Genomic DNA, 11,500 nt, shown 5'->3' with positions numbered 1-11,500 from the left:
AAGAAGCTATAGCTTTGCAGCCTCATGCCAATATTGTGGCTCAGGAACTACATATGGTACGATACGAGCACTGACGTACAAGAAAGTAGTGCTTCCTGAACTGACACTGTGTACTGCAACTATTCATGTGCGTTGGCAAGTTCATAGAATATTGCAGTTGTTCAAGTGCGGCAAGTAGTACAAGATTGTGCACATCAATCAGTGAACTATGATGCAATGTACGTAGACTACACTATAAAGAAAAAAAAAAGACGCTAGGATGCGGGCCAAATTCACTTACGGTCTCCTGCTTCTTCCCTTAGTTTGCTACATTGCGCCACGGTACCCTGTTCTCTTTTGCACCTCTTCATACCGCCTCGCCACTCCACCAAAGAGTAATATTTGTTTGGGTTTAAAGCCCCAAGAGCAGATAAGATTATGAGGGACGTCGTAGTGGAGGGCTGCGGTAATTTCGACCACCTGGGGGTTCTTTACCATGCACCTAAATCTCGGCACACGGGTCTCAAACAAATATTTGCTTCCATCGAAAATGCTACCGCCGCGGATTCCGTCCCGCGACCTTCGGATCGCCAGCCGAGCGCCATAACCACTAGATCACCTAAGCAGGGACCAGAGCGAGTGCTCGTCTCACTGGCGAGTCAGGTGTGTTGCCGTGCGGATACGTAACGTAGTACAGTACAGGTCACTAGTGAGCACATTTGTCTAAAACACCGAAAAGGCACGCTCCGGACTGCGCTGACGGCATTTTCTGATTACAACTGGTTAGAAAGAGCCCAAATTCTTGCATGCAAAGCCGCTAAGGTTTAATGCTTGAGTGAGGGCTGTCAACTAGTTATCGGTATACATGGCGCCAGAGAGTGTTGGTGCGTGCCATTCCGGCGTTCTAGACAAGTTTCAGTTCACGACCAGTTCACAGTACGCGACCAGCTCTCGTTAATATTGTGTCTAACAAAGAAAAACGAGCCCTTATAATTTCCACTTGACCTCTGTAGGTTGCACATGAAATTTAACAGTCGACTGCTCACTGGTTCTTCAGAAAATGAGAATCAGCTATCTGTGTAACGACGCGAAGCTCAACCGAATGGTCATCGGGAGGACTTCGGGCTGTACACCTGTAGACTTCAGTAAATTCCTTCGATGTAGAGCATATGGCGCTAACAGCGGTAGCAGCAAATGCCGGCAAACATACCTGTTCCTATCGCGTGCCCTAGCCTTCGTAGCGCCACAACTAGGGAGCCTACATGACCGGCAGTTCATGTAGGCTCCCTACACGCAACCTGTGACACAACACACTTGGCACTCTCCTCGACAGCACTAAGTTCATGAGCGGCACAGTGGAGTGACTTCGATAACGCGGGCTTCCTTGGTCGAGCTCTTTAATCCAGGGCACGCAGCGTGGAAGTGTGGATGACGGTCACATGATAACTGGAACTCGTGCACACGAACCGTGATGACAACAAAACGCGCCTTCCTTATTTTTTTTTTATCACGTGACCTCGGAGTCGCTTGACAAGACGTAGTCACAATAAGACGTAGCCAGTTGAAGCCGATTGTTTTAACCAATGACGTCATATGTGACGTTGCAACTTGGGTCACGTGACCCCGAGTTGTTGAGGTGCAAATAGACTCTCCCGTAACCACCAGAGCGCTGACATCTTGGAACGTTGTCAGTGTTGCCTTCACAATGCTTTAAAGAAGCGGTAAATTTAGACTTTTGAAACATTCAAGCTTTCGCAGTACAAATCGTGAACAATCTTGTTTACGTATTAAAAACGGACAGAATTTGCATGACATTTATATCAGTTTTTTTAGGAAAGATACAATGGCTATTTATGCAATTTACTGGGCCCGGAATGGAGCTAGCTTGGCGAGTCGTATACGACTCGAGGCACTGCATATATAGTGCCTCGTTGTCCCCATTTTTTGTTGCCATGAGCCAAAATCTTGGCTTCATGTAGCAGTCTCTTACTGCGATATGACAGATGCACGAAACAGAAAATACTACAGGTTTTATTGCAGCATGAAGTGGCAAATGCGAGTGAACGTCACCCGAAAGCTGACTGTCCTTCCATCGTGGCGGCACCCCCGGTTAGAGTGTACTAGTACACTGTAACCGGGTGTTTATAAGATTTAATGCACGGGCCCTATGGGGACCTTTTCTCTAGAGTCTCTAACATTTATGATCGATATATAATACAACGCTAATACTTGCGCTACAAAAGAAATTAACTCGTGAGCACAGAGGAAGAAATATTCAGGAGGTGAAACTACCGTTAGAGCGGGCGTCCGCAGTCGTCCAGATAACAGAAATGCCATGCTCCGACGGTAGAGTAATACTTGGATACACTCTACCGACGGAGACATTTCCGTCGGTGGCACCTTGCCGCGCAAAGCCGACGCCGTGGAAAAAAGTAAAGGCAACGCTACCAGCCGTTCGATAGAGGTGTGCGCCATTGAGTTAATATACAGACTCTATGATTAACTCTATGGTGTGCGCCGAGACGGACCAGCGGCAACGTTTATAGAAAGTATCTATAAACGTTGGACCAGCGGCGCGGTAACCGAAACTTCAAGTTCAAAAAGCTTCTTACTGCGTCTTCTTTGCTTAATTAGCTGAAATTCAGAACATTTAACACTAACGGCAGAAACTGACATATATGATACTACTAGAAGAGAACTGGCAAACGTTTTGTAAATGCTTTGCGCAAGCATAATAAATGTTTGAAAAAAAAAAGAATGGGGCAAGGGGGTTGGGTACTTACCTCAAGTAATGTTCGGTATAGTAATAATTTCCGGAGAAGTTTTTACCACTCGGTTAGCGTACGCCAAAACAAGATTACCGCGGCCGAGAAAGAACATAGCCGACTGTCACCGCGGCACATGGCTATGTTGAATGTGTGTTGCTTCCACAAATGTGCAGCCATTTTTTTAGATGCGAAGCAGCTCTTTGACTAGCTTGTGTAACGCTGTTCATCCGTGTCTCCACGCCAACGCTCTGCACCACGCTCCCTTGCCGCAGGTTACAATCCGCCCTTTTTACGTAGGTGTTCTGTGTTTTAACGATGCCGCAGCACACGTGCCCTTCCCTAGCGGAGAAGTCGAGAAACAACTCCCGGTCTCGGAGGCCCTCGCAATGCGAGCTGCACATTGCAGAGCGAAAATTGTGGTCACGTTCTTTTTTCAGAGGGGTTGTGATAATAGGTCGGCATGCGGGCGTTCCGTGTCCTCTGTATCACCACTCGTATGGCCGCGTTGTTGATAGCCGGCTGGAGTTATGAACGTGCACTTTTATGCAGTTGTTGCACTTCACAGAATGCAGTGAATTAGAAGTGTACAGTAAGAAGTCTACATCGAGTTTAGTTTATATCGCTTGAGGTCGTTTTCGAAGCTCGCGACCACTTCTCCGAAAATGGTTGCCGCTGCAGCTTCGTTGTTTTCCTTCGGCACTGTGCTGCGGCGTGCCTCAGCGAAGGAAGCCTAGAATTCCCAGACGAGAACGACAGCGCCTGCGGCTTCGGAGGTACTTCATCTGGTTAAATAGCAAGACAAATAAAATAAAATTTCACAGTTACATTATGTTCCGTACCCCGAACTTACCGTATCTACAGAAGAAAACAGCCTGAATTACCACGCCTGTTCGCGCCGTTGCTCTCTTGCATTCAGCGGATTAAACACAAAGTGCAAAGTGGCAAGTTTGTTTAGATTCGCGTTATGAGCCGTAATAAGGCTGGCATCGGCACGCAGGTATTCTAGAAGCGAGTATCACAGCACGTTTGCTCTGTTGTGCCACAGACATGTTCCTCGTTCGGGAGCACGTCTCACGAGATCGAGCCCTGTTCCGACGAACTATCTCCCCCCCCCCTCCCAGCGCCGCCTCCCATGCAGAAGAACCGTGCAGTTCCGGGGATAACGTCGCTTCCTCCGCCGAACCACCTTGCAGTTCCGGGTATGGCTGCGTCTCCTCAGCCGAGCCACTGTGCCGTTCCGGGGAACTGGTCTCGCAGAAGAGTCCCAAAACGCTATTTGAGGCCGTGCCGGCCCCATGTTAGGGGATTTTGCCCCAGCCGACGTTGTCGGGCTGGCCGGCTCTGTACAAACGACAACCTGCTACAGTAAACGCTCCTTTTGTTGTTGTTTTCAAAACGGATTGCCTCGCTGTTCCACTATCATCGCGACAGAGCAAATTCCTAACAGCTCATAATCAAACAAAAGTTTCACTTTTCCAGCTTGTCTAAGATGACGGCGGTGATGCTGCCCGACGCGTCCGACATCGGCTCGCGCGGCTCGTCCACAGAACACCGATACACTACCATTTCTCGGCTCGTCTCCCTCTCGCTGGCGCCCGTACCAAAGTTTCTAGAAACGTTGGCCCGTACTGTGACATACTCTAGACTATTCGCACAGTTAAAAACAAGCGCACATATTGCTTTTTGCTTACTTTCAATACTTTTATTAAATATTCCAAGACATTACTATGTATGTCATTTATTGTGCGCCGAGAGGAGCGTTTGCAAGGTTATTTACTAAATGGCGCTACCATGTCAAAAATCGTCTTGAAACGCGCGAAATTATGCAACACCAAAGACTCGAACGACAGAAACTTCCATTCCCAGGGCCAAACCTGAGCAAGAAATCACAGGTAGCATTTGCGTCACCTACAGACCCTGTCCTACCCCAGTCCATACATACTGTCCAAGATAGATCCCTACAAGCACACACACCACAGTGCAGGTTCTGCGCCAATAAAACAACCACCCTGTTTTGTTATTTTCCTTTAGCACTAGTCCCGACGAACAACTTGCGCACCCCGACTCTTCACCGATATCACCTCGTGACCGATATCTGACCCTGTACTGACGGCTTCTCCAGAGTGCAAACACTTGTTATTTCCCTGGCGCAGTGAACTGACTAATTCAAGGATGATGGAAGTTGTCATCGCGAAATTTCGTTGCCGCGTTACCTCCCTCAATTTTTACTTGCATAGATCAAGTATATTGAATTCCCCTATGTGCATTTACTGTAATCGAAAGGAAACGATCAGTCATTTTTTATTACATTGTCGCCGTTTCGATTTATTCAGGCAAAGCATACTAGCACCACCTCTTCAAAGACTGGGCTTGCAATTATCACAACCTGATCTTCTTCCCTTTGGAGCCTCTACACTGGGTTTCAGCCACAGGGATGTTTTATTCGCCGTTCAAGAATACATCACTGCGACTGAATGATTTTCTTGCTAAATTACTGTCTCACTATTTTTCTTCTTTTTTTTCTGCAAACTTGATATCGGTATTTCAAATCAAAATTAAGTTACAAAAAATTTGTAGGAATGACACAATGCTGAAAGTATAGGGCAAATTCACCTTATAATCGGCCAATCTCCTTCTTTGGGTACGAGCCATTTGCACAGGAAAACAACAACAACCTCGTGACAGGCACCGATGCTTTGGCGCTGCGAAGGAGTAGATGAGAAGGAAGACGAAGACGCCGACTGAATTAGATCCCCCAGCGTGGGTGCGGCCACTGTTCAAGAGAGTTGTTACTCGGCGCCAACGTCCAGCAGACCACGTCGTTTCAGCACGAAGCACACGACGCGGGTGGGCTCGTCATCAAGCCACGATGTCTCCTGGTCCCTCTCACACACGAGCCGCCGGTGCCCCGAGTCTTGCCGTCCGGAGTAGAGTAGTGGCGGTCCTGGAGCTCGGAGCTCTGCTGATACTGCTGTCCTGGACGTTTGTCTTTCCGGTGAACGGCGAGCCGCAGGGCAGCTTCGAACGGCTGATGGAGGCTGTCGGGAAGTCGCCAAAGAGACATGGCGACCTGGAGGACGATATAGACGATGGGCGCTATGCGCGCCCCAGGAGAAGCTTCGAACGTTCATACGACCTGGACGATGGACGCTACGCGCGTCCTAGGAGAATATTCGAACGTTCAGACGACCTGGACGACGCAGGAGGGTTCCGGGAGCCTGCGGACAGCTTCCAGCGACTGGTGGCCCGTGCCCCACCCCCGGAGTCATCGTCGCCCATCAAGCGCACCAAGCCAGCTGACATGGACGGCAGCTATCGGGCGTGTGAGTAACCTAGAGAAGAGTATATTCTTCGCAGTGTATATTCTCCCGGCAACTGGGAAATTGTTCAAAAAACTTTCTCCTGGTGGTCGCCTCCCATTGGCTCTCATATGTCACGCGACCAACTGCTGTGGGGAGAAAAGAAAAAAATGGCTGCTGCGGGACAGACTGGGCATACGTAGCCTAGCATGGATTAGATTAGGTTAGGTTAGGCTGCGAAACAGCTGGACTGACGTGGCCCAGCGTGTGCTGGGTTAGGTTAGGTTACGTTCGGTTAAGTTGAAGAGGTTACGTTAAGTTCTACCGGTTGCCGGGAGAATCATACAAAAAATTTATCCCGGCAGTTAGTCACGTGACTTATGAGAGTCAATGAAAGGCGACTGCCGGGATGATCAATTACCCGGTTGCCGGGAAAATAGACACACCCTATATTCTTGGGCGAGGAGAGACGAGAATAGAGGTGCATAATTAAGACATGCGTTGACTGAGGAGAATATATACTGAATCAGGATTATAATTGTTAGACGAATTGGTTGAAGTTACTTCCGAACAGCACGCCCCTATCGTGCAGCGCTAAATAAACACTCTGGCATTCACAAACACGATGGACCCCGGAAGTTCAACCGAGAACCAGCTCGCCCAAATCAAAACACTTCTAGAGCACGTCGCAAGACGAAAGAAAAGAATTGGTGTGCACCAATGGGCATTTTTCGCTCGATGTGTATGCCACAGCGGAAAAAAAATTCGGAGGGGGGGGGGGATGTGTGCACTGGCTTGGTGTGTCATTCTCTGGCCACGTCAATGGGGTGCGGATGAAACCAACTTACTCGTCTAACTTGCCATCTTGATGGGATATTTCTGGGTACTTGGGCGCACCTATTGAATCTGGGACAACAGCTGTCGTCCTGGGTCTAGATCGAAACATGCCAGTCGATGCGGGGGAAGTGATTCTTAAATGAAAAGAAAATAAAAGTGAACCCCGTAACTATCTCTCATGGGCAGGACACCTCAACAGTAGCTCACGAGGGATAGGGGTAAGGAGGGATTAAAGGATATGGAGGATTAAAAGGTATAGAGATAGATAGAGGGGCAGCGACCGCCACATACGGAAGTAAGGAGAAGATAGGAAAGATGGACGTGGTCGCAAGAGTCCGAGGACGAGGCACCGCTCGGCGAGAGCTTTTGTCGGCGTTAGGAGATGGCGTAGGGCGAGCCAGTTGGCCAGAGCTGCGCTGTCGTCGGAGCACGATCGCGGGGGCACAACCGGTCGGCACGAAATCCAGCGAGCGAGTCCGGTCTATGCGGGAAATCGGGGTACCATTTCAGTGTGCCTGTCTTCTACGTGCAGACTACATGAACGACTACTGCAACGCGGGACAGAAGGCGCTGCCCGTGCACCTGCAGCTGCACAGCGACCAGGCCGGTGTCATCCTCTACTCGCACCGGCGGAACTCGACGCCCCGCTCGAGCATCTGCCAACTGCCCTTCCAGGTCGAGAACGCCGCCAAGTTCACGCTCTCCTTCCGGTTTTTCGACACCGTCTCTGACTCCTTCATGTGCTTCATGTACCTCGAGGCAAGATCTGTGGCGTTTGGCTATTGTGTACTTTCACATAGTATGTTGTAGTGTCTTGCGTTTTCTGCCCTTATTGTTTATCTTATGGCATATCTTGTATACATTGAGAAACAGGTAGTTCGTGCCAGCATAATGGCATCAACCTCTCCTATTTCATCACTTTTAATGAAAAAAATATAGTACGACTTGTTTATGGGATTTATTGTTTATCTTACGACATATCTTGTCTACATTGAGAAACAGGTAGTTCGTGCCTGCATAATGGCATCAACCTCTCATATTTCATCACTTTAAATGAAAAAAAAATATAGTACGACTTGTTTCTGGGATACCGTAGGTACGTGCTTATTAAAAAAAAAAAATAGGTGAAATCACACTGAGGAAAGACACCGAAGACTCGCCACTTTTTTGAAGAATAAAGCAAGTTGCGACTCGCGAGTGACCCCCCCCCCCTTTTTTTTTGTTCAGTGCCAAGTCCTTTCTTGGCGGTTACGCGTGTTCTTGCATTGTAGTAAATGTAGGGATAGTTTTTTCAAACAAGACTGAATTCAACGGGGTGGTTGAGGCTTGAAGGGGCCACAACAACTGGCATACGAGCTCCGTTGGGAGTCCTTCACTGCTTAATTACTTCAAGTTTTGAAGTACTCTTATAGAAGTTCGGCTCTCTGAGCTAATCAGATCGCCCGGCTGCCTGAGTATACTACAGCCCAGACTCGCTCAGACATCCACCATACAAGACTAGCAACCCGCGTGTGACGTCTCCTTGCATGCAGTAGGAATGAGGAGTCTGCAAAACGAACGCTCGCTGTTGCGCATGGCCAAGGTTCCTAAAGCTATCAAAACTGCAGTGCCACTAGCACCAACAGCACTTTCTGTGTTGCGGTGCAGTTGGTGTCGAGCACCGAGACGACAGACCTGCTCTGTGGCAAGGACTACACGGGCACTAAGAGCATGGTCAAGGCTAGCTCGTCTCTGACGCTGCGCTGGACCGTGTCCGCCCGGGAGATACTCAAGCGGCTCGGTGGCTTCGAGATCGTCATCACCGGATTCCAGCAGCCCGGTGAGACTCCCGAGAGGTGTTAAACCGAGCCTTCGCAACAACGTCACGCCAGTTTCACAGCATACAACAGCAATTTCTGTGGCTACTGCCGGTTTATATTGATTGAATGGTGTCCCGATCTGGTCGTGCAAAAGACGCACTGTAAGTCGTTGTCAGACAGGCATTGTTTTTTTTTCAGCCCTCAAGTGCAGAACCGGACAGGTAATTAGTATAGGCACCCGGCAATGTAGTTTACGAGATCTGATGGTAGCGCCAGAACACACAGCCTAGCGAGTAGGCGCAGCGAAACCTGACTTGCCCCTGCATATTTTCTGTTTTTAGTTGTGAGCAGGCGGGTCACGGCTGAGTATGTAAGCGCCCAGGAAGCGTTCTCTGAAAACGCGTCAAAAAGGACATTGACATTTCAGCGTCTCAATGTGTTCAGCGAGAGTTTCATTTTCTTAGCATCCCCGGCGGTCGGTACCAAGAATGCTGAGGTGGCCTAGAAAGCTTCGTCGCACTCTCTGGTCCACTGTCGGGTGCCTATAGGACGGGACAGGTAGCTGCATGGCTGATCTTCCAGATACACAGTTGTGACAGTTAAAAAAAAAAAACTTTTGTTCGCATGAACGCACTCAAAAGTGGGCAGGAATGCAGTTTTGACTGTTCGCGTGCTAATCTATGACGGGGACGCATATTGTGGTTGTGTGAGCCTCAAATATTGCACCAAATGGGCGTCCATATTTAAACGCGCGCTGCAATGCCTCGTCGCAGAGTCCAGCGGCTGCGCCAAGGGGATGACTCGATGCTCCAACGATCGCTGCGTTTGGAGCGGGTTCAAGTGCGATGGCAAGGACAACTGCGGTGACTACAGCGATGAGCGACTTTGCTGTGAGTTGTTCGGAACACTCGCCCTGTAAAACAAAACTTCAGGAGAAAATATGAACAATGTAAAATAGAATTCGATCGCGTATTTGAATAACGCCTTTGGGAGAGAGTAAACTACGACAGGATAGCAAGACAATGAATTACCACATAGTAAAAGTTGATCGCACGTGAAAACTACGGATCACCATCTATCACGGAAATGACTGACGTTAGGAATTGTCACCAGCAACCTCAAGGATTGCATGCATGCAAAGCACAGTAAAACTTATGACAGCATGGAAATTACAGGGCCGGCCGTAAACTCAAGAACGCCTTACGCTAGACATTTTTTTGTAAGAGAATACTTCAGCCAATCACGATGCGAAACCTATCATTAGCGAACCTGGTTGACCAATCAAAAACTGCACTTACGAATGTCAAGTTTTGCGAATCAACCCCAGCTTACTATTTGTGGCAAGCCTGGCAGAAGCAGATGGAGGTATGCGGTTAGGAATACCCATTTGCCACGTAGCCGTATTCGCAATGTCATGAGCTTTTTTCTGATTGGTCAATGGAACTGCTACGGCGTGTCTCATTGGCCAAAATATGCTGCACGCCATAGCAAATTTAGACAGTATGACCGAATCACCCAATGTACAGTAAAATATATTGTTGCACAGTACATCGGATATTACAGGATAAAGGTCGAACTATGTGGGGCGTTTTTACCGGCGTTTCCTGGCGTTGCATCCCTCGGCTTCGTGACATACACGCCGTCAGAGAAGGCGGCCAACCACATGTACAACGTCGCGACCAACGTCAGCCCAGTGTCGCTCATTGTGGCCAAAGGGAATGAACCTGACACCTCGCAAACTATAGTGTCAGAATTCGTCAATGGACCACCGATAAATATTTCTGATTGTAAGTTTTGCGTCTCATTTGCTGTTTTGAGGTGAGGGAAACAAGTCACAGTGCCACCGAAAAGCTGTATTATTATTATTATTATTATTATTATTATTATTATTATTATTATTATTATTATTATTATTATTATTATTATTATTATTATTATTATTTTACTTGTTGTACAAGCTGTTGAGAATAAGAAGAACCACAAATTAGTAGTATATGCGGCCTCAGAGCTTAAAAGTTGTACATCTTTAAGGCCATGTATTCGGCCAATATATTCAGGACTTATAAGCCTACCGTCACTCGAAAACGGTTCGAAGAAATCTCGAGAGCTTGCTGTCGAAGCTTCTAAGGAACAAGCTAAGTGAAATACAAGCATAAGTTGAAAACTTTCGGGTTAAATAATGTGCGGCGACGACTTAAGTTATCCGAGACGGGCAGCAGCCATTTTGGCTGCAGAGACGATACCATTACGTAGCGGAAGTCGCTGCCAGCCAGCCACGCGCTGATTGGTTCCATCCATCGAATCGCTTCTGGCGTCGACGCCGACGCTGGACATATTTGGAACATCCAGAACAGAAGTGGACCGTTCCGACCACCGTCCCCTGTATAGCGTCAACGCCGAGTGACACCGGCGAATACGAAATGCCGGGGAAACGCCGGCTGAAACGTTGCATATAGTTCGGCCTTTAGCGCGTTTGCTACAAGAGCTACTTGAAGAGCCCCTCACCAGCTTCTAAAAGTACAAACAAACGCATTATTTTCTCCTGGCCTTTCTCGTCTTTCTTGCGCACTTCCGATGTCACAGTCGAGTGATGTCCGTGACGTACACACTTTAGATGGGTACATATACGCAAACTACAGGATGTGAATTGCCTCCTGCACTGCTCTGCCATGCAGCTGCCTATCCGTTCTTCCTGTCTCGCATGACCGTCGTGCGCGATCAACTGATTCGACTTCATTTTGTGTGTTTACGACGGCGCAAGCGGCGAAAACTGCGTGCAGCCGAGTGGCGCGAAATCTCGATAGGCACGAGAGCTTAG

At 48.3% G+C, this 11,500-nt stretch overlaps 2 protein-coding genes across 2 annotated transcripts; both read left to right on the top strand.

Annotated features, from left to right (window-relative positions):
* Positions 1-5,428: 5,428 nt before the first annotated feature.
* LOC142768424 (uncharacterized) lies at positions 5,429-7,729 on the top strand. The gene is made up of 2 exons (XM_075870396.1): positions 5,429-6,070; positions 7,416-7,729. The coding sequence occupies exons 1-2, from the start codon at positions 5,464-5,466 to the stop codon at positions 7,691-7,693; spliced, it is 885 nt and encodes a 294-aa protein (XP_075726511.1). The 5' UTR covers positions 5,429-5,463; the 3' UTR covers positions 7,694-7,729.
* Positions 7,730-8,420: 691 nt separating this feature from the next.
* Positions 8,421-11,500, top strand: LOC142769403 (uncharacterized). The gene is made up of 4 exons (XM_075872622.1): positions 8,421-8,465; positions 8,531-8,702; positions 9,456-9,572; positions 11,358-11,500. Exons 1-4 carry the CDS (start codon positions 8,421-8,423, stop codon positions 11,498-11,500), a joined length of 477 nt encoding a protein of 158 aa, XP_075728737.1.

This window comes from Rhipicephalus microplus, chromosome 8 (genome assembly GCF_043290135.1).
Source record: "Rhipicephalus microplus isolate Deutch F79 chromosome 8, USDA_Rmic, whole genome shotgun sequence".
Taxonomy (NCBI): Eukaryota; Metazoa; Arthropoda; class Arachnida; order Ixodida; family Ixodidae; genus Rhipicephalus; species Rhipicephalus microplus.
The sequence above is the reverse complement of the archived record's forward strand: the minus strand, read 5'-3'. Positions and strand labels throughout refer to the sequence as shown.